Below are 23,190 nucleotides of genomic sequence, written 5' to 3'. Positions count from 1 at the left end.
CTACTCAATTTGTTAAAAAAATAAAACAAAAACAAGAAACATGGCGCCTTGTTTGATGTCCATTCACTCGTCTTCAGTAGGACGTTGTCGCCACTGGTCGGATTCAGACCGATGGCTCACGCACCGTTCACCGCCGGCCATAAGGTGTCTCTTGCCGAGCGCAACATTATTGAACAAAATGGACACATTACATTGAACTGATGACATTACATTATACTAAGGGATGACAAGACTAGGCTGCATGAAACTGGAAAAAGTTTGGTTATTTTATTACTAGGCGTGAATGCATTAAGAAACCAATAAAATTAACCAAAGGGAAAATTTAGGCGATATACAGGGATAAGGAGTGTGCCTCGAAAGAGAATGACGACGTCGTCGAAACGACGGTGCTAGTAACGGCCACAGTTTGACAGCTATGTCGGCGTCGCGAACCACGCCGTGACCCGCAGCTACGTAGGCCCACAGTCGGCGGCCACTGCACCCAAGTTATCGACGCGGCCGCAGCGGAACAGGCTCGCGAACTCGGGCATCGACGCCACGGGCACGTCGCACTGCGCTACTCGCGTCCTTCCCGCAGACTGGCGCGCGCAGAACAGCGAGCAGTAGCGCACGAACAGAAGCTGAGCCTCGCCCACGTCGGGCCATCGGCCCGTTGAGCGCCTGGCCGGTTGGAAGGACTTGCGGGCGGAGTCCATGACGGTGCGCAACGCCATCTGCCGGCTGTATATTTCGGTCGCCACGAACTCGGCCGGGGTCGTGTCGTTGGTGATGTTGCGGTAAGCTGTCACGAGACAGGAGACTTCATCCTCGAACGAGGACACGTCACCTGCGCGGGCGTGGCATGCAGCCGCCACCGTCAGATTTGACCGAGACAACGAACAACAAACGCGGGCTTTATAAGACAGATGTTAAATACTTCAGACAAATTCAAGGCACACCAGCGAAAAATGTGGGGCACCCTGCTCAGGAGGAACAAACGTGCTTATATAACCCTTTAATATTGAAATTAATAAAGGCATGGCAGAAAAAAAAATGTTGCAGGAGATTTTAACTTTAGTTTGCCCTCGTCTGAGGCAGTTCCTGGCTAAACTTCCACAGAACTGCTTGTTTGACAATTAGGAAGACAAGATGACAATATATTACACGAATTAGCGACGCGACTTTTTCTGGTAACCTGCGGCTGTGTAAACTGCTGAAAGCATGACACCTTCGTTCAGACACAAGGACGCATAGCACTTGGCGCACACAAAAAGCTGTCTGTCCCTTGCATCTTGGTCGATTTCATTGTTGGCGAGGGCTTTCGGCGGCTGACCAGTGTCGGGTGCTGTCAGTGCTAACGCTGGCTAACTCTGGGAGGTGGCGTAGCCAGGCAGGGGCGGGAGGACACATCAGGTACGTGCCCTTAGCCTCCCTCGCAGCCCCTACCTCTGAAATTTATGTTGCCATGAATGCCTGGTACAAAATGTGAAAAAAGCCGCATGCTCCGCCCACCTACCCAGGTCAAGTGCGTGACCCTCACTCCCCCCTCAAAAAAATTCCTGGCGACGCCACTGGCTACGCACGCTGGCTTCGCACCAATTTTCTCCTTCGACAGCTGTTGTCGCTCATATCCTCCAGCTGAAGGCATGTGCGAAGCCCCTTCCTACACTCTTAAAACGGTTGCTCCCTTTGGAGTGCATATTTGTCCCTCAACGATAATCGTCATCTGCCTTGCTTGCGTTTCCTTTCTTGAAAACTCGGCGCTCGCTACTTTTCTGTCGAGAATGCTGCGTCACACTGATAACGCGCATGCCGTTCATGACTGGGAAGTACCGGGCTCGCAGCGTTAAAGAAAGGAGACGCGGGCAAGACGCGGGCGCCTACCCACCTTGGCGGAGGATAGGTGAATGCACCTATCCTCCGCCAAGGAACGCCTTGATAATGCGCCCTTGACTTGAGTGAAGTGCACCGACCGAGAGAAGCGTCTGATATCGAGACTATTCCTAAATGTGCTTATCTAAACTACAATTATTTAAGACAATATGTGTTTCCATTAATTCACCTTCCTAATCAAACGACTACATGGTGCAATGTACAACTTTAGCTCGGCAACGCTGCCACTGTGTGCATTCGACTGATAGATCAAGCGGGAGCTGCGTTTGAGGTCTGACAACATTCGCACCCCAACAGCTGAGAGTATGGTATGGCGCATGGCTGAAAATCAAGAATGTTTGCGCTGGTATTTGTCCGCTGCTCTTTGTTTCCTAGTTCTTCATTGGTGGCTCACATTGCAGCTGTTAATCGTGGTTATTATGGGTGATTTTGTCCGCGAGTGTATGGTGACCGAGCAGAATTGACTTCGAAGGAGGCCATAGATGGAACGGCCGATGGGCAGCTTTGTTTACCTTCAAAATTCAAGACCGATTGGTGCTGAAAGTTCGCTGAAAGCGACAAGAGGACAAAAAATACGGGTGAGTGAACCATTTTTGCATAGAAGCACATTATGTTGATGCGGTTTTCGCGAGGTTGCAGCGGCGCTGTCGATAAAACGTTTCCCATTTGCTCAAGCATGACTGTTGCTCATGTCACGGGCATTAGCACCTGAAGCATATTTGAGGCATCATCATCATCATCATCAGCCTGGTTACGCCCACTGCAGGGCAAAGGCCTCTCCCATACTTCTCCAACTGCCCCGGTCATGTACTAATTGTGGCCATGTTGACCCTCCAAACTTCCTAATCTCATCTGCCCACCTAACTTTCTGGCGCCCCCTACTACGCTTCCCTTCCCTCGGAATCCAGTCCGTAACCCTTAATGACCATCGGTTATCTTCCCTCCTCATTACATGTCCTGGCCATGACCATTTCTTTTTCTTGATTTCAACTAAGATGTCATTAACGCGCGTTTGTTCCCTCACCCATTCTGCTCTTTTCTTATCCCTTAATGTTACACCTATCATTCTTCTTTCCATAGATCGTTGCGTCGTCCTCAATTTAAGTAGAACCCTTTTCGTAAGCCTCCAGGTTTCTGCCCCGTACGTTAGTACTGGTAAAGCACAGCTGTTATAAACTTTTCTCTTGAGGGATAATGGCAACCTGCTGTTCATGATCTCAGAATGCCTGCCAAACGCACCCCAGCCCATTCTTATTCTTCTGATTATTTCACTCTCATGATCCGGATCAGCAGTCACTACCTGTCCTAAGTAGATGTATTCCCTTACCGCTTCCAGTGCCTCGCTACCTATCGTAAACTGCTGTTCCCTTCCGAGACTGTTAAACATTACTTTAGTTTTTTGCAGATTAATTTTTAGTCCCACCCTTCTGCTCTGCCTCTCCAGGTCAGTGAGCATGCATTGCAGTTGGTCCCCTGAGTTACTAAGCAAGGCAATATCATCAGCGAATCGCAAGTTACTAAGGTATTCTCCATTTACTCTTATCCCCAATTCTTCCCAATCCAGGTCTCTGAATACCTCCTGTAAACATGCTGTGAATAGCATCGGAGAGATCGTATCTCCCTGCCTGACGCCTTTCTTTATAGGGATATTGTTGCTTTTTTTATGGAGGTCTACAGTGGCTGTGGAGCCGCTATAGACATCTTTCAGTATTTTTACGTACGGCTCGTCTACACCCTGATTCCGCAGTGCCTCCATGACTGCTGAGGTTTCGATTGAATCAAACGCTTTCTCGTAATCAATGAAAGCTATATATAAAGGTTGGTTATATTCCACACATTTTTCTATCACCTGATTGATAGTGTGAATGTGATCTATTGTTGGGTAGCCTTTACGGAATCCTGCCTGGTCCTTTGGTTGACGGAAGTCTAAGGTGTTCCTGATTCTATTTGCAATTACCTTAGTAAATACTTTGTAGGCAATGGACAGTAAGCTGATCGGTCTATAATTTTTCAAGTCTTTGGCGTCCCCTTTCTTATGGATTAGGATTATGTTAGCGTTCTTCCAAGATTCCGGTACGCTCGAGGTCATGAGGCATTGTGTATACAGGGTGGCCAGTTTTTATAGAACAATCTGCCCATCGTCCTTCAACAAATCTGCTGTTACCTGATCCTCCCCAGCTGCCTTCCCCCTTTGCATAGCTCCCAAGGCTTTCCTTACTTCTTCCGGCGTTAGTTGTGGGATTTCGAATTCCTCTAGACTATTCTCTTCCATTATCATCGTGGGTTCCACTCGTACTGTATAAATCTCTATAGAACTCCTCAGCCACTTGAACTATCTCATCCATATTAGTAATGATATTGCCGGCTTTGTCTCTTAACGCATACATCTGATTCTTGCCAATTCCTATTTTCTTCTTCTCTGCTTTTAGGCTTCCTCCGTTCCTGAGAGCTTGTTCAATTCTATCCATATTATACTTCCTTATGTCAGCTGTCTTACGCTTGTTGATTAACTTCGAAAGTTCTGCCAGTTCTATTCTAGCTGTAGGGTTAGAAGCTTTCATACATTGGCATTTCTTGATCAGATCTTTCGTCTCCTGCGATAGCTTAATGGTATCCTGTCTAACAGAGTTACCGCCGACTTCTATTGCACACTCCTTAATGATGCCCACAAGATTGTCGTTCATTGCTTCAACACTAAGGTCCTCTTCCTGAGTCAAAGCCGAATACCTGTTCTGTAGCTTGATCTGGAATTCCTCTATTTTCCCTCTTACCGCTAACTCATTGATCGGCTTCTTATGTACCAGTTTCTTCCATTCCCTCCTCAAGTCTAGGCTAATTCGAGTTCTTACCATCCTGTGGTCACTGCAGCGCACCTTACCGAGCCCGTCCACATCTTGTATGATGCCAGGGTTAGCGCAGAGTATGAAGTCTATTTCATTTCTAGTCTCGCCGTTCGGGCTCCTCCACGTCCACTTTCGGCTATCCCGCTTGCAGAAGAAGGTATTCATTATCCGCATATTATTCTGTTCCGCAAACTCTACTAATAACTCTCCCCTGCTATTCCTAGTGCCTATGCCGTATTCCCCCACTGCCTTGTCTCCAGCCTGCTTCTTGCCTACCTTGCCATTGAAATCGCCCATCAGTATAGTGTATTTGGTTTTCACTTTTTTTGAGGCAGCATAAGTTTGCGCAAAACATTTTTTTTTACTAATCGGAGCTTGTGGGAGATTCGGCACGACAGTCTCGTATTGGTGCCGCTTTTTTAAACAAAAATGCAGAATGTACCTATCGGCGTCTATGTCCAACGATCATTCCAGTATCGCGTATGAAATCTTTCAGTATTGAGGAGAAGCCGTTATAGTATACATGTGACAGAATGGATATGGTTGTGTGCGTAGCACTGGCAGGTTGAGGAAAAGCGTTTTTGAGTCCTTTACTTTGTTTTAGAAGCCGTGGTGGTTAGTCGGTTTGTTCAAATTGCAGCAGACGTGGTCAATGAACCAGCACTGGTGCCTACATTTCCAGTGCTTCCTCCCTTCACATATACGCTACGCAATGTTTTAAAATTATGAAAATTCACTTCTCAGTAGTTCTCCCCCAGCATTAGCATTTTTTCGCCTTACATTTTTCAATGTGTTATGTGGTAGCATTTGATGCATGTTCCATAATATGTGCTTTAAGTTCACGCTGTGGTCACATTCTCTTAGTTGCGCTATGTCTTTTTATTTCCGTTGCTTAGGTATACTGATTTTACTTAGCGCGCGAACGCCCAGTGTACATAAAATTTTTGGCACTCCGGTGAAAGATGTGGGCTTTGGAAGGACCAGTTGATGAAAAAAAGCAATGTCTGTGCTGCACAGCAAGGCTTGGTAGGCACAAGGCTTGCACAGCAAGGCTTGTGCCTACCAGTTGGAATTGCACCAGCCCGCTTCCCTGAAAGAACCTAGGTGCTCAAGAAGTACTTGACTAACATAGCCGGTAATTAGTCTGTGCTTATTTTCATCAACTTTGTAATACATTGATGTTACATTTCCCTACATTGACAAAATGGCGAAATGGACACTGTGTTATTTCGAACCACAAACATGAAACAGCTATACCATAATGAAATAAAACGCATATTTTATTCCTGTTCAACTGTCATATAAACTTGTTTTGGAGACCATATATTCATCATTATGATGTGCGAAGCCATCAGTGGCCCATGATGGGTTGCGATTGCGATGTGAGTTTTTTACTGGCCACAATTTGTGATGCAGCAGTTTCGTAGTATTTGTAACCATCATTTTAGTATGGTGAAGCTAGTTTAGCATGATCTAGTGTACATTAAGAATTATTCCATAATTTTATGGTTAATCGCAGCTTGTCTGAAGTAACGGTAGTGATGCACTCTGTACCGTATTTTTCAGGATTGTCATTGTGACAGTCTGCATCTTCATTGAAGCTAATTTGGGATACTACAAGACACACTGCTACCTTGTGTTTCGTTCCTTGTTCAATTGGTGAAGTTCTGCAAGCCCCATGGGAGCTAGCTGTCATCCCTATCCACTGGAAGAAATTCATTGTTGCGACCCTCATAATTCATTTTAAGCTGAAGTTAGAACCAAAGCAGAAACGGCATATATTCTGCAAGGGTTTACCATTAGACGCCGTCGGGTGCCTACACCCGACAGGCTACTGTCTAGAATGCAGGTGGAGTTTTAGTCTAGAATATATTTGTAAGCAATACCACTGCTTCTGTTTGCAACATCAGAGTTCACGCTGTATTTGCATACTATTAAAGTGCAAAGAGACGAGAATAATGTTAAGTTGTTTTAGAAAAAATAATGGCACTTGGATTGACTAGAAATTATTAAGGGGTAGATACTATTTTAATAAATATGGCTGAAGAAAACAACCTGTATAAAAAATGCAATCGCTTCAGCTACAACGTGTCTATGAAGGCAAATGCATGCAGTCCCACTGCTTTTAGTGTTGATGTTTGAGCTGATAGGATGTCAGATGCGGTAGGATAGACATCTAAACCAGAATATTGCGGCAACTATTGTAGTGCAGCTGGACACATTAACTGGAGCTCTTCACTTGCACACCAATGCAAGCGCATCACACACAGCACACTTCGAAAGGCAGTTGATCTGCCTGCTTGTGTTGGCAGCCTGGTTCCTGCATAAGACAAGGGGTTGGTGATAAATATACAATGATGTTAAGGCGCATGAAAAGAATCTTAGGTACTGTATTTGTTTTCTTTAGTTTACTTTTCGCATTGATTAAATTCGTTTAAGACATTTATGTTATAGAGCGCGATTTGTTTTTACTATAATAAGCTCATACTCTTTTTATTTATATTTGCAAAGAAACTTTTTTCAGCTGGTTTGGCGATTGCGCAGTCAGACCGACATACAGCGATCTAACACTTACATAATGAACCCTCTAGATAGCTGGAATGTTCGCAACAAAGATATGCGAGATATATCTGCTACGACTTGCTAGCAATGTCTACACTAGGAGCTGTCACTACACTGCTACAACTTTTTTAACACAATAAAAAATAATGTGATGTGCAAAAAGTGTACTCTGTTGTATTGTTATTGTGTTTCTTACTCAAATAAAACATTCCATTCACTTGTGCATACATGCAGGTATAATTTTGAATGCCGTATAATTCTGAATGACTGGCCACTTCCTCATTGGGCTCGGATGTTCATAGGCATGATAAGCTAATTAAACTGAATATTTTGAAGCAAGGCTCATGTGATTGTTGGTTACGACTTTAAATTCCACCAACGGCATACGGTCTATGCAAAATTACAGTACAATGATTTGTTTTCCCTAGCGCAACTAGCTGCATGGAATTAAAGAAAATTGAAAAAAAAATTAAAGTGAACGCACCTGCTTGTTTATAGAGATGATCGCTTTGCTGTGGTGTGCTTCGCCGTCCTTGGATTAGAGTAGTCAGTGACGATCTACCCTAGTTCAAAACGCGCGAACGCGGGCGACTGCCGGCGCTTGCACAAGCAATACATTCACACATGCAATACACGCACTAATCGCAGGATTCTTCGTCGTTGTTTTCTTTTCATAGGTTAGAAGTCCGACGCAGTTATGTATCGCACCGTGCTTGAACTGATGCGGCCTTGTACGATCAGCCGCGAGAAACACGTAAATGCTCTGGCGCCAATAGTAGTTTTGGAGCACTCGCGCGAAGAATACCTGTATGCTGGTCAACAACTGGCTCATGATAGGACTAATACGACAGTCACTGCACTAGCTCGACAGGACGGCCGATCTGCCTCGGCGCCGCAGTGGAATAATTCCGTTGCCGAAGCGCTCCAGAGGATTGCACCGGTCTCAAAAACGAAGCCTTTGAAAATGCGGAACATCGTTAACTAAAGAAAAGCTACGGAGTCAACTGGCGTCCATCCGAAAAAGCTGACGAGGTGAGCGACAGATAACAAGGCCTCCACGTTTACGCCCTAACTTCACTCAAGGAGCGATTCAAGGTAGCTGTGAGGCTACCTTGACATTCTCAAGTAAAACGCTCGAGCTTTCCTTCACTCAAGGCGCGTTTCGAGTGGAGGGCGATTTGTGAAACGAAAAACCGCACTCAAGGAGCATTTCGAGTGGAGGGTTGAGTCGAGGCGCGTTTGTGAATAAGGGGGTTAGTCATTCAGTGCCGCAAATGCCGAATGTCGCGAATTCGTGACATACCGTAGCCAAAGCGGTAATACTGAAATGAACTGTATTCTCAAGCTCAGAATACACCCGTCGTAATTTCTGTGATGTAACCAATGCATAAAAGAATTGAAGTATGAAGTGACATTCCTTATGTTCACGAAACATGTAGAAATTATTTGACATTGCACGGGCGAGCAACTAAAATTTAGGAAGAACTAAGTAACAGCCGAGCCAAAGAATGATGATGCATTTGTAATCAGGCCCGGGAATGGGAGAATGGCTGGAAACCATTTGTTTGCATCATACTTTGTGTATGGTATTGCTTGGGATGAGTCTGGTATATTCTACTCCAGGTCTGTAAAAGCAAATTGTCCTTGTTCCTAATCTCCCCAATTCACCACTTTCGCATGTTTCGCCTCAACGCGTAATTTTCCGGTAAGGTCTAAACACCGATATGGAACATGCTTGTAATTTACTTCTATTTTCAGCTGATAGCGTCCGGTGGAGTTTTGTACGGGAACTACAGCAGCTTACATGGTGCCACAACACTGGAGGAAGGCACAAGAAGCACGGAACGAGCATCTATATAAAGCAAAATAAACATCTAATTTCATAAGGCGCCTTGCGTTTACTTTATGAAATTCCAAGTTACACAGAGGACAGGTTCGATGGAGGCTTGCAAAGATCGCTTGCAATAATATTTTCTTGCGAGAAGAAGAACGCTTCCGGACAGCGCGCGATTGAGCAGTAGAAGCAACAACAACAAAAAGCTACGCTGATCAGCACAGCTGTCGTAACGCGTACCAGCTAGCGTTCAAAACGCGCGCGCCCAGAACCTAAACCGGAAGTGGGGTTCAGCCTCTTGGTGCGCTACAGTCAATTGGACCACTCGGAGTGTCCGCTCTTATTGAATGTCTTTCTCTATGATCAGATACAGGAAACTGGCTTGACCCTGAGAATATTTCGCATCAAAAGAACATCGCGGGTGCGCAGCGGTGTAGACACATCACACCTAACAGCTAGCAGAGTATGCTAACTCTGTGGCTTGTAGACTTGCACGACTTGTTCGCTGATACACAGGAACAGTACACAACCGAGAAGCACACCACCCAGCCATTGGTTTTCAACAGTCTAAAAATGACGTCACTTCCGGCGAGTGGTAATGGCGGCTGTATTTCTTTTTTCAATTTCGGTATGAAAAACATTGACTTTTGCGTGCGTTTTGTGAAGCGCCCGTTCGGAGTTCAAAATTTTCATTAAAAGATAATGCTTGTCTAAATTATCTGAAACGGGCTTTTTACGCCGTCCAGAATTTCGTAGAAGTTGGCCTTTAAGTAATAAAGAAGGCGTGCCAATAAACTTGTTACCCGGCATCAAAATATGAAATGCCTCAACAATTCCTCTCGCTGTTCTGTCTTGTGACCCCTTTAGACATGTGATGCCCGCAAATAGCGATAAGCACGCGCAATTTTTTTGCAATGTTCGGCTAATTGCCCTCCCGAAATGTTCTTAATCGATAGCTTGTGCTATCTTGCCCTATGACTGAAGCACCTTCCAATCTGTCCTACGTAAACTTTTTCATAACCGAGGGGGCCCTATAACGACATAAGAAACGCATTTGATGAAACGAGTGACATATGTTCTTATCATGCTGCTTATGGTTCCTTTTCGACGTGAGGGAGCGTACTTTTTGAAAGCTTACCGGGAGCGAGAACATGACATTGAAGTTTTACTTAGAAACCCCTTTGCCCAAGTTGTGCGATGTCATGTGAATATATGATGGGTTGGATGTTTAGAATTGTTGGAAGGCTAGCGTTCGCTGTCGTTGACATGCCCTAGCGCCATTTTTTCCTGAATGCTTCAGCTTCTGAAGAAGGGCCTCGCAGACGCTGTAAACGACGAAGAAGGGTACTTGGAGCTTTTAGGTGCTCAATCTGTATATTGAAAGCACCTTGCATCTCATGGTGGCAAGGCTTATGTAGCGACGCTTTCGAGTAGATCATGGGAATACCTCTTTTAACGTCATTTAAGTGTGCGCTCCGCTTCAACACTGTGCACTAATCTCCAACAAAGGCACTCCCTCCATAGAACAGGAGTTGGCCTTCCTGGGGCAGTATTCGGACGCTACCTCTCTCACGACTTCTGCAATTAACCCATGGCCCACAGTCCCCAGTGGATGCAGAGCACCTGATCAAGATGGCAGTCAGACTTGAAACACGGCAGAGGATGCTAAGAATCTCTGAGTCCGGACAGGCCGCCACTGGAAACTGAACCTAGCAACGTTCAACATGTGAACTCTCTCGTGCGAGGCTAGCTTAACACGGCTGGTTAAGAAATTATCAGGCATTGACTGAGATATTATCGGCCTTAGTGTAGTTAGAAGAACTGATGAGGTTTATACAGTGCCGACTAGGGGCCACGTTCTCTATGTTACATATAAGTGCAAATACAGGATAGGCTTCCTAATCCATAAGGACAATGCGGGCTACATTGATGAATTCTACAGCATTAATAAGAGGATAGCAGCAGTCGTAATAACGCTGAATATGAGGTATAGGAGAAAACGTAGTACAAGCCTGCGCAATAACCTCCAATAAAGATGATGAAGAAATAAAACAGTTTTATGAAGGTGCTGAATCAGCAATGAGAAAAGTGCAAGCTCAGTGTACAGTAGTCATGAGCAACTTGAATGCAAAAGTGGGAAAAAAAGCTGGCAAACAAGCAAATGGCAGCAACGGTACCAATTCTAGGGACACTATAGTAGATATGTTGGCAGATTTAGCGGAAAGGTATGAGCTCCGAATATTAAATACCTTCTTCCGTAAGCACAGTACCAGGAAACTGACCTGGAAAAACCATAATGGAGAAACAAGAAATGAAATAGATTTCATACTCTCTGCCGACCCTAGCGTGTATATAGTGCCGAATGTAGAAGTGTTAGGTTAGATAAAGTGCAGTGATCATAGGTTAGTGACGTCTACGATAACTCTCAGTTTGAAGAGAGAATGAATAAAAATAGTCAAGAAGAAACGGGCCAACTTAGAAGCAGTAAGGGTAAAAGCAGACGAATTCAGGCTGGTACTGGCAAGCAAATATGCAGCTTTAAAACAGGAAGGTGAAGATAACATGGAGGTAATGAATGAAACCGTAACTAGGCTGATTTCAGCAGCAGCAATTGAAGTGGGAGCTGTGGCACCAACAAAACCAGTAGGTGAGCTCGCCCAGGTAACAAAAAAACCTAATAAATAAACGACAAAGCATAAAGGGGTCCAACTGAAGATCAGATAGAATACGCTGACCTGCCGAAACTCGTCAACACGAAGAAAGTACGGTATATTCGAAATTTTAACGTGGAGAAGATTAAGGAAGCACTACGAAATGGCCGCAGCATTTAATCAGTGAGAAGAAAACTTGGCATAGGACAAGGCAAAATTTATGCACTGAAAGATAAGCAGGGTAAAGTCATTAGCCATTTCCATGATATAGTAAGCGCAGCTAGCAGAAGAATTCTATACTGACCTGCACAGTACCCAGAGAAGCCAGGATAGCTTCATTCGATGAAATGGTGAACTGGATTCACATTCTTTCTATAACTACCGAAGAGGTTACAAGGGCCTTGCAAGACATGACCTGAGGTAAAGCTGCAGGACAGAATGGAATAACCGTCCATTGAATCAAAGATGGAGGAGATATCATGCGTGAAAACACTGAGGCCATTTATACGCAATGCCTGGCTGGCCATTTCAACTGTGCCAGAGTTCTGGAGGAATGCCAACATACTAATCCACAAGAAGGGGGATGTTAAAGAATTGAAGAACTACAGGCGCATCAGCTTGCTTTAAATATTGCGCAAAGGACTCACGAAGGTAATTTCCAATAGAATCAGGACACCACTTGGCTTCAATCAACCAACGGAACTGGATGGCTTCAAGAAGGGATATTCTACAATGAATCACATCCATGTCATCAAACAGGTAATCGAGCTATCTGTGGAGTACAATCAATCTTTCTATATGGCTTTCATAGATTATGAAATGCATTTGATTCAGTTGAGACACCAGCTGTCATAGAAATATCGTTTAATCAAGGAATACTGGAGACATACAAGCGTATATTGTAAATTGTCTAATAATTCCACAGTTACCTTGGTTCTTTAGAAGTACAAAGCTACTTTTCAAGAAAGGGGTTAGGCAAGGAGACACAATCTTTAAGTTCAATTCACTGCTGGTTAGTAGTGATTTCAAGATCGCCAGTCAGCCTCTAGAGTGTATACAGGAATACGCTTATCTAAGTCAATTACACACAAGGGGCCCTGATCTTAAGAAGGAAATTTACAGAGTGATAAAAATAGGTTGGAGCACATGCGGCCGACCATAGCAAATCCTGACTGGGAGCTTACCACTGTCGTTGAAAAGAAAACTGCACAATCATTGCATTCTACCGGTGTCAACACATGGTCAAGTTGAGGGCCACGCAAAGAGCGATGGAACGGAAAATGTTAGGCGTAATTCAGACAGGAAAAGAACGGTGTGGATCAGAAAGTAAACGGGGATAGCCGATATTCTAGTTGACATTAAGAGAAAAAATAGTGTTGGGCAGGTCATGTAATGTGTAGGGTAGATAATAACCGGTGGACCATTAGATTTACAGATTGGGCTTCAAAGGAAGGGAAGTAGGTCAAGGACAGCCGAAATCTAGGTGGGGTGATAAAATTGGGAAATTTGCAGACGCAATGTGGAACCGGCTAGCGCAAGACAGGGATAATTGGAGATTGTAAGGGGAGGCGTTCGTCCTGCAGTGGACATAAATATAGGCTGATGATTATGGTTATGAATGTGCATTGTCAACGGACAGTAGACATTTTTTTAGTTCTTGGTTTTACAACCAACATAGGTGGCTGGGCTTGAAGATAATTTCTACATCTAGGAACTGGATAGTGTTGTCCTCCGCCGTTTCCCAGGTGAACCTGAGTACATGTGCTGCGTGGTCGAGAACGTTAAAAATACTTGTAATAATATTGTCGGGGATAGGGCCGTCTACGTTGTTCAAAATCGGACAATAGGCATCTACATACCTATATGTTTTACCATACGTTTTAATGGCATGAAACGTACCAGCGTTGTAAACAAGATTTTGGACAAAGGACGAAAATTCAGCTTTGAACCTGGCGGTCAACGGCCTCAGCTCCTTGCCACGGCTCCACGTGTAGCCACTTTTACTGAGGATGATGAACGGGACAGAGCTAAGAACAGCGCCACGGAGAAGCCTCCTCTTAATTACGGGGTCAACGCGCTGGACAAGTGTGACCTTGTTGTAATCCAGGCAAACAAAGAATGGTGTTTTGTTGTAATGAGACAAGAGACATTCGAAGAAACGACCCTTGCCGCTATTGAAAAGTACTGCTTCCTGTGGCTTTAACCTAAAGCTTTATAAGGACGGCCATCAGGATGCTGATGGATTTCAACCTGGATTCGCCTGAGAGAAAGGCTCAGAAGACTGCAACAAGTGCATTAGAAGTCTTCTTAACGGGAAACCCACACGAGCCAGACTGTCCTCTACGAACGATCGTTAGGGAGAAAGGTTCATGGCAAGGCCTCGTGAAACGTTATTTACAACAGCAACTACGTTCACTGAAGACTGAAGACCCGCTTCTTGTACGCAGTTCACATGACATTGTCAAAGAATCCAGGGACGGAGAAGCGTTTGGCACCAACGGTTGTTCAAACGACGCAGAGTACTAGGTGTACCTGCAAGGCGGCAGGAAATGTGTAGACGAGAGAGCCGAGGAGCCGGAGGGCCGGAAACAGCAAGGAGGTTAAAAAAATGCTGGAGTGGAAGATCCCGTAGTTTCTTGCCAGGAAAGGTGAAGCCAATGCTTGCCCCTCCTTCACCTGAAATAGAGCCTTGTCCGGTGATATCCGCTTACAGATTAAGTGATTTGGCTCTGGTATTGTATTGCTAGGCTAATTAGAAAAATAAAAGCTGGTTGTTCCCAACAAAAATAGTAATTTCTTCTGAATATGGATGACATTCTCCCCAATACAATACGCCAGGATATCTAGATTTCACACTAAAAAGGGTAATGCAGAGGTACGCGTAAATAAGCATCCGTCTGGTAAAATAAGCCGTAATTAACCAAGGAGGTTGATTAACGCGGGAAGCGTGGGAAAAGCGCTTCTTCATCATTTTTATCGTTTATTTAGAGATTTAACGTGCCCCCCTTGTGTGGCTTCACCTTCGGGACATAATTTCTACTGCAGCAGTTTTGCCTTAACCTTCTTGAGTCACAACTTGATATTTCGTCTGCTCGAAGTTCTGAGAGGAGGATGGTGGTCGTGGAGACGGAGTAAGCGGTCATATCGCACGGGATGCATGGCGCACTTTGCAACAATACTAGATGTCTATGCATATGCGCATTTTAAAGGTTTTTTTCAGTGGCGCTGCCTGCGTGGGAAAAGAAAAATAATCTATTTTTTGATGGATCGCCACCATCTTCTCGCAAGCTTTCCGCGCAACTACAAAACTAGCCACTGTACCGACTTCACCACAAGGGTATGCCGGGCCTGGACGCGGCAGCACGACAAGACCACACTATAGCAGCGAACCGCGCAACGCCACCCACCCAAGTCGGTTCGGTGCCGAAGGCGCGTCAGCGAAAATTCCGCAGCCCGTCACAATGTGCATACTTGCACGCTGAGACATCGCGATAATCTAACGCAGAAATAGATTATGTGCTAATATCCGAGGCGTACAGGCGGCAACGCGGTGTTGAAGTGCGCCGGTGGCGGAATGCTACAGCTGCTTCGCCTGCTCTAGCGGTTTAGTGGCTTTGGCGTTACAGTCTGGTTAACCTCTCTGCCCTTCCTTCTGCCCTTCTCTCGTTCTTCTCTCTTCTTGGCGTTACACTGCTAAGCACTAGGTCGCGGAATGCAATCCAGGCAGGGGCTGTCGCATTCAGCTGGGGGCCAAATGAAAAAAGAAATGCTGGTGGTGCACGTCAAAGAGCCCCACATATGGTCAATATTAACCCTGACTTCCCCGCTACGGCGTGCTTCATAATCAGATCGTTATTGTCGCATGTAAAGCGCACGCACGCACGCGCGCACGCACGCACGCACGCACACGCACGCACGCACGCACGCACGCACACGCACGCACGCACGCACGCGCACACACACACACACACACACACACACACACACACACACACACACACACACACACACACACACACGCACACGCACACACCTTAAATTTCAAAGCTGGTTCACTTCAATGAAGCACTTAGACCGACAGTTTGCTTCCTAGCAGAAATGCCATTGCACCCAATGAAACAAGTTGCGACTTACGAAACTTCCATCCCTGCGTTACGGACGAGGTTCCTCCACTGCGTTTCTTATCTCGGGTCATAATTACTTTTCTTATCTCTCATTGCTCGATTCCAGAAGTGTGCGCATTGTGACACACGCCTCACTGGGAATCGGCATACATAGGTTGGCTCCTAGCTATTGTGGCATCCTGGTGTACTTCACTAAAAAGTCAAACTACAACCCTCTTGTAAACTACTGTCGACATCAGTAGTGTTACCACTAAATCAGCTAACGAATGGACAAGTTGGAACGGAAGTGAGCTTTTAGAGCTCTGCATCCTTGTTAATGGACCATCGCAAAGATCTAGATGCATGAATGCGTTAAGAAATGCTCGGTTTTAGCTCAAGAGAGCAAGATAAGGTCGAGCTCGAAACAGCGCGAATGCGCCAACGATTGGTTCTCATAGATAACCAACGCATCGGCCCACCGCGACGGCGTACCAGGTGGCTGCAGAGCCGGGACATGCCTACGGGCGGCGCTCCACAGTTCGTAGGCCAGCAAGGCACCCAGTGTGGCCAGGTTGATGTGCGGTTCAGCGCCGCTGTAGAAGAGCGGCTGCACCAGGGCCCCGGGCGTCACCCAGAGGAGGTTCCGGTCGTACTCGTAGCGCACCAAGGCTCGCTCGGGCGCGACGCATTCTGGGTCGGAGCGAATGTCATCGACGCAGGAAGTATCGCCGCTCTCCCATCGAGCGAGCAGCCTTAGCGAAGCCACTCTCGAGAAATACGTCCTGAGAATACGCGCACACAGGGAGCGGCCCATTGAAGAGATCGTGAGCAAGCCGGCTTAATAAGTGGCACAGTAAAAACGTCATGGTAAAGAAGGACGCAGAAAAAAAATGCGTCGCTCTTAGGCTACAATGGGCACAGGGAGGTTGCAATCGGGCTTGGCCGTGCATCCTGAACCTTCTTTGGAGGTGCTCTAGTCGCCTAAATATAAAGAGTTAGTTGCTAAGGGAAAAATAGTGAGCATATGGCACAAATGTTATGTAGCTCTCCATAAATTTTTGGGGATAAGAATAAAGGTAATAAAGCTAGTTTCATCAAATTTTGAAGCAACATGTTAGTAGTTGATATTAAGGCTACGCTAGCAACGTGAACCAGCGTAAGACCTATGTTTAGTGCTCAGACTATGTGCACTTAAATTGATCAATTTCTTGATACAATAGCTAGTTGCCACTGCAAAGAAGACGCTTGTTATGAACTTTGCTGAAGATTAGAATGCACAATCGTGGTCGCTACGCTTGGTAACGAACCCAGCGCAAAACATATTAACTCCCATTGAACTACCATGCAGGTTCATTTACTGATGCTCTACTGAGTGCACGTGATGCTTTAATAGAAGTGCTATGCCTTATATTTCTTAGGCATGCACCAGCGAAATGTGTGACATGAAGGCAGCTCAAGAAGTAAATGACTTGTGAAACTTTAATCGTCACTACTCACACGTTCAATAGCTGAACCGGCACCTACGACCGTTGGCCGTGGAGGAGGGTTGTTCATGCCGCATAAATATTCGAAGAAAGTGAGCGAGTTGTTGTTTCTTGGCGTGTGCTTGTTGATAAAACCAAACGTCCAATAAATTACACCGAGTGCATTCAGGCCCCCTATTACGTCGATGGCTTCGACTTTCACGTCCTCAGTGCGGCATGGAGGGCATTTGTCTCATGGGCTTTCGCGTCTTTTAATGGCAGGCACTGCGTAGCGAGTCCCCAGTCATGCTTATTACGCATTACACCGTTACAAAGTGTGCCCTGCGTCATTGTATGTCAAGTACCAAGTGTCAAGGGGGTCTTCTAGATGCTAGTTCCTACAAGTGCTGTGGCTCTTTGGTCTGCAACGTATAACTGAACAGGAAGCATTAAACAGCCCTTTCGAAACTATCACTTTCAGCAGTTAAGGTGTGGATGTTTTGGTTAACTTTGTCGAAAGATATATTCAATCTCCACGAATTGCATGTAGTAAACCTTCAAAAATATTTACGCGCCTGCGGGAGAGCTGAGTTTTAAAATAAGTTGGTAGGTGATTCGACCTCTAGTTGAAGTGGATCAAATAGATCTTGAGCGAGTTGGGGGGCTAGAGAAGGACAGAGTCGCTGCGCACGATACTCTCTATTGCGTCACCTCTCGCGTGAGTGGTGTAAGAGGAGTGTCGGACTATTTAAATTTTGTGACTGCATTACCTGTTGGGAATAGAAGAGGAAGACACGCGCTATCATCGCACGTATGAACCACGAGGAAAAGGAGATCCAATACAGCAGTGACACCGAGCAGTCGTAACCTTACCACATACGCATAAATTTAAATACACGAACTGTTTTGCATTTGAGCCCTATTCGCATGCTTCTGCCGCAGCCGAGAGACAGACCCGCCATGTCGTGCTCAGCAGCGGAATTATACGCAGTAACTGAACGACTGGGGCGGCGGATCCGCAAGCGACCTAAGGCTTGCGCCAATGAAGTAGCTGTTGTCTCCCACAGAACGGGATATGGGATAATGCGTTACATCGCAGACAGTGACGTCACCTGTTGGCCTTCGCGTGCAGTAGAGGAGAACGCAGGGACATGTCGTAGTCGTAGTCGCGCTCATCGGGCAGGCGCCAGCGCAGAACATTCAGGTGTTCCAGCACCTTCACTTTGCCCAGCTTCGTGCGCCACGTGACCACCGTGCGATAGTCGTTCTTCACGCCATCCAGAACAATCTGCGCCATACGCCTCAGCTCTGCGAGGTCCCGCCTGTCCTGGACTAGCACTCGGGTCGAGAACTTGATCCACGTCTTTGGCATTATCTCCCACGCCATCTGTGCTCCAGATACGCGAGCCAAATTTGGCGCCGCTACAAAAAATTGTTCTATCACAGGACATGCAACATTCTTGAACATATTTTACGGAACCACCTTTTCTTCAGCACTCTAAAACATGAAAATAAATAGACAATGCTGCAATAACATTTTCTCTGGAAGTGCTTTGCTAAAGAGCAGTGATATTTTCGACGTCTTAGGGCTTGAAGCGTTCATGCGCAAGTGTCGATTACGAATCACATTACAAGGTATGTGCACAAGTAAAACCACACGACACGTCACTATCACGTTTTCGAAATTCGCCCTAAAAATTTACGACTCACTTAGTTGTGATAGCTCCAACGTGATATGTATGTTCCACTGCACCGTCTGTGTTTGCAGAAAGCAATTTATCGCCCAAACGGAAACTTCGTTCAGAATACGCATCAATAACCACAGATCGCTCGCTAATACGCTTGCTAACCTTTCTCCATCTAAACACGTCGGCTTACTGGGTCATTCCTTTGAAAAACTGAATGCGACTATACGTGTCATCACGACCTCGGAGTCCGCGAGTCCTACCTAATGAACAAGCCTAACAACATGTCAACTGATATTAACGAATGTGCAGGCACACCGACGAGCATGCCCGCAAAGCCACCTTAGCTTTGCGTTCGCCTTGACTCGCTGTATATGACATTGCAGGTCTCTTTATATAACCGCACCCCTTTCTTTTCCTTAGCTCTATCACTTAACCAGTGAGTACCGGTATGATTATGTTGATGGCCTCTACCTATTGATGTGATCTGCGCATCCTCATTACTACTCCGTGAAGCATAAATTATTGTTTTTTCCGCTTTGATTGTCAACAAAAGGTTCAATCATAGATCCTGGCACCAACGGTCCACAGCGTATAACGCGTGATCGAGCAGTACTATTGGGCGGCGTTTATTTTATATTTCTATACTTTTATATATTTCTATTGTTGGCCGCCAAGTTACAAAATTATTAAATTATGGGATTTTACGTGACAAAACCCCGATTTGGTTATGAGGCACGCCGTAGTGGGAGACTCCGGAATAATTTGGAGCAGATGGGGTTCTTTATCGTGCACGTAAACGGATAAAAAATGCGGACATGCGATAGCACACGGTGCTTTCGCATTTCGCCTCCACCGAAATGCAGCCGCCGTAACTGGGATTTCATCCCGTGACCTCGTGCTCAGCAGCCGAACACCATAGCCACTAAGCAACCACGGCGGGTACCTAGTTAACGTTTGACGGCCTTGTGAACCAGCGTTCATGCAATACCGGTGTTTCGTGTGGCGAGGGCAGTTTACAGTTGCGCCGGGCCATAGCTCATTTGATTCGTAAGCACACGCGTGACACCGCTGTGTATTGTGGTGGTAAGGGCAGCATTTCAGGCATAGCGCGTGTCTAAAATATTTGTTGCTTTTTTTTAAGCATGATCATTCACAGTTCATTCGTGGGAGTTGACAAAAACAATGCTAAGTGTCTGCAAGTTTTGTATATATGTGAATCCTCTGACCACTATTTGTCAACTTTGACTGTGACATCGCTATGTTACCCTGTCCTACTTATACTATTGGTGATGACATCTATTCCGGAAGTATTTTCTGAGTGTAAGAGGGAGGGGGGTGTTGACACACACGCAGCGCAGGGGAGGAAATGGCAGCATTTCTGTATTGAGTTTTTGGTGTTTTCAGAGCGCAGTTATTAGGCGCCCGTTCCTGCGGCGAGCGTCGGTGTCCTACCTCGTAACCAAGCGAACGAGCACAGCGAAAGGAGAGAGCGAACGAGGAGCGGAGGCTGCAGATGAAAAAAGCGCCGAGAGCGAAGAGATCGCGAGGGAGGTGGAGGAGGAGGGTATTGCGAAAACGTCCGAATAACAGCGTAGTGCCGCGCTCGAGGGGCTTTGCGGTGGCGATGTCTACGAGATGGCGCCAGGCTAGCGCACATTGTCTGTATAGAAAGAAAGCGCTGCATGAGCAGAGGTTGTCTGCGGTGGCTGCTATGAATCGCTCTCACGCGTCACCCAGGCGCTTCCTCTCACGATCTCTCGATTAGCGAGCCAGGGGCGCCACACCTTGGGTTAACAGTCCTCCTTGTCGTCACGTGAAGTTCAATGGAATACTCCAATGTTTTACTCTCTGCTTGAGAGTGCGCTTATAACCCGCGTTCCTATCTGTTGCGTGCGTGAAAACAAACAACACTCGAAGGGGGACGGAGAAGAGCTGTGCACGCAGCAACGCAGTATGTATTGCTCGAAGCAGAATGATTTTTTGATACGCACAAGCTTATTCAAGGCAGTGCCGCTCCATGAAACAGGTCTAGACTGTCCGACTAAGGACTCACGTCCGGTAATTCAAGGCAGAGGTAACGAGCGGAGAGAAAGGAGATGGATGTATATATAGATGCACGCACTTAGTGCACACAGTCTGCTACAGACTTCAAAGGTATGATGAGAGATGCACATCGTCTCAAAGACCAAAAGTGGCTTTACGCTCAGCAGTCCTGCTGACAAAACCTTTGATAACGCCTTCTTAGCTGAGCATGGCGGTCCTTTCCTTGTTAACGTGCAAAGTGAGGTGTGTGAGAAGAAGTCGTTGCGCAAGCAAGTTTTCATTCGGCGTAAAGCGCTGAATGAGCGCCCTGCCGGAGCTACAAATGCAGGTACAGAAAGAAGGAGTTGCATGTATTTCACAACTTGGCATAGTAGTTCATGGACTTGTTCATATTTTGCCTGCCGCCTTCGAAATGTTTTCAACTGATGAAGACTCGACATTGGATAAAATAGAAGACGGAAAGGAACTGTGTCCAGAGACGCCTTAGATGAAAAGCTGCAGCGTGCGCGCCTTTTGCCCCGTTTAGATCGCCAGTCGAAAATTGTCTTCCTCTGGGGGTAAGTGCCTTTTAATTTCACTAGCTGCTTCATGCTAGCTTAATAGAAGCGCTGCCGCATTTTGCTCGTAATACGGTCGATCGCCGGAAAGTATCCTTCGTGCAAGGCTGCTTTCTGATCAAGCGCAACTGGCCGGAGAAACTTTCTGGACATCTCAAACCTCCTCGTCAGCTTGGTAGGTCTAGCACTGCGAGGCTCGTTCAGATCTAGCTGAGTTGCAAGAGCAGTTGTGCGGGCCCGCAACTGATGAACCGCTGTTTCAGACCGCAGGTGGAACATTGCCTCGCACAGAGTCTTTTGCAGCTTGTTTCACACCTGCAGCAGTGGCGTAGCCAGAAATTTCGTTCGGGGCGGGGGGGGGGGGGGGGGAAGGGGGCGCTCACGTTGCAGCTTGGTCTCCTCCTTGTAGTGTTTGTGGAGCGATCACATACACGAATAATAACTGCATTGCCATTGCTAAATATGCTGCAAACGAATTCTTGAACGCTACGCACTGTCAAGACAAGTAAAATATGTATTTTTTCATAAAAGAATATATTCGTATGCCTCAAAAGTTGTGCCAGAAATAACTGATAACAATGCTTCCATGCTTTTTTGTGTATTTAATAGGTAAAGAAAATATCACACGAACTTCAGAACTATATCAGCTCGAAACCAGCAAAGCAGTGCATGCTGGTGATATGAAAAACGTAAAAGCCATGAAATGAAGAAGTTGAGGATAAATATTTGAATGAAACTTTGTCATTCAAGAACTTTGTTTACATTTTTATACATATACAACGGCCAGCGAAAAACATCAATGGCGCTGTCCTTCGTTCCACCGTATTGCGCAGGAGCAGCTGTCACCGGTCGTGTATTGTAAATAACGGCACCGAAATTGTAGTCGCAACGGAGTGCATACATTAAAAGCAGGAGTCCTGCAAAATATACGTTAGAAAAGCGAAGTTATAATGTAATATACAAGTGCGAAGATAAAGCTTGATAAAGGGCAAAAAATGTCCCCAGAATTAACGTTTACTGCATATATACACAAAACCTCACAACAAGGTATCTAAATATACGTGTAAGTCTTCAATAACTATACGTCTCTAAGCAAAAGTCGCTGTATATAATGCGTCAAAGCAAATGAACATGATGTGCAATGGCAGATTCATAGATCACAAAATCTGAAGGCCCGCTCCCCCTCCCTCCACTCCCCCGATGGATCGCTCACGACGGAAGGCGGCGCTCTTCCTCTTCTCTTTTCTACCATGAGCACCCAAGACTGAGCCACCATCACCGGCTCACACATCCCCCCCCCCCCTTACGCTCTCACTCGCACATACAGCATGCGGCACGCGGTGACGATGTTCTCGGCCTTGGACTTTATACAAAACATGACAGCGACGGCGACGGCAGGAATGCGCCTGGAGTGTCCCTATAATTGCTATCGCAATAATACAGTAAGAGTATCCGGCAAGTGAAGAGTCCCGTGGCCCATTACTTTCCGCAAAAAGAGGAGGAGGGGCAGCGAAATGAAAAAAAAAAATGGCAAGGAAAGCATGTTGGCCAGAAGTGAATGCCTACTTTGGTAA

The 23,190-nt window shown here is 45.9% G+C and overlaps 1 protein-coding gene across 1 annotated transcript; it reads right to left on the bottom strand.

The window, feature by feature from the left end:
• Positions 1–272: 272 nt before the first annotated feature.
• On the bottom strand, positions 273–18,715 carry LOC129382412 (uncharacterized). Its single transcript, XM_072288936.1, has 3 exons — positions 18,441–18,715; positions 16,358–16,647; positions 273–826 (listed from the first exon to the last, which is right to left on the bottom strand). The coding sequence occupies exons 1-3, from the start codon at positions 18,713–18,715 to the stop codon at positions 450–452; spliced, it is 942 nt and encodes a 313-aa protein (XP_072145037.1). The 3' UTR covers positions 273–449.
• Between the last annotated feature and the right edge of the window lie 4,475 nt (positions 18,716–23,190).

The sequence above is a fragment of the Dermacentor andersoni genome, chromosome 6 (assembly GCF_023375885.2).
Source record: "Dermacentor andersoni chromosome 6, qqDerAnde1_hic_scaffold, whole genome shotgun sequence".
NCBI lineage: Eukaryota > Metazoa > Arthropoda > Arachnida > Ixodida > Ixodidae > Dermacentor > Dermacentor andersoni.
This window is presented reverse-complemented; position numbering and strand designations above follow the sequence as displayed.

Bases quoted from the DNA above. Each gene is read 5' to 3' on its own strand.
- LOC129382412 (XM_072288936.1), bottom strand. From the start codon at position 18,715: ATGGCGTGGGAGATAATGCCAAAGACGTGGATCAAGTTCTCGACCCGA. The intron at 16,648-18,440 runs GTGACGTCACTG...GCGTATTCTCAG, and splicing joins CTGCACGCGAAGGCCAACAG to GACGTATTTCTCGAGAGTGG. The intron at 827-16,357 runs GTACGCCGTCGC...ACGCCCGCGCAG, and splicing joins CCCGGCTCTGCAGCCACCTG to GTGACGTGTCCTCGTTCGAG.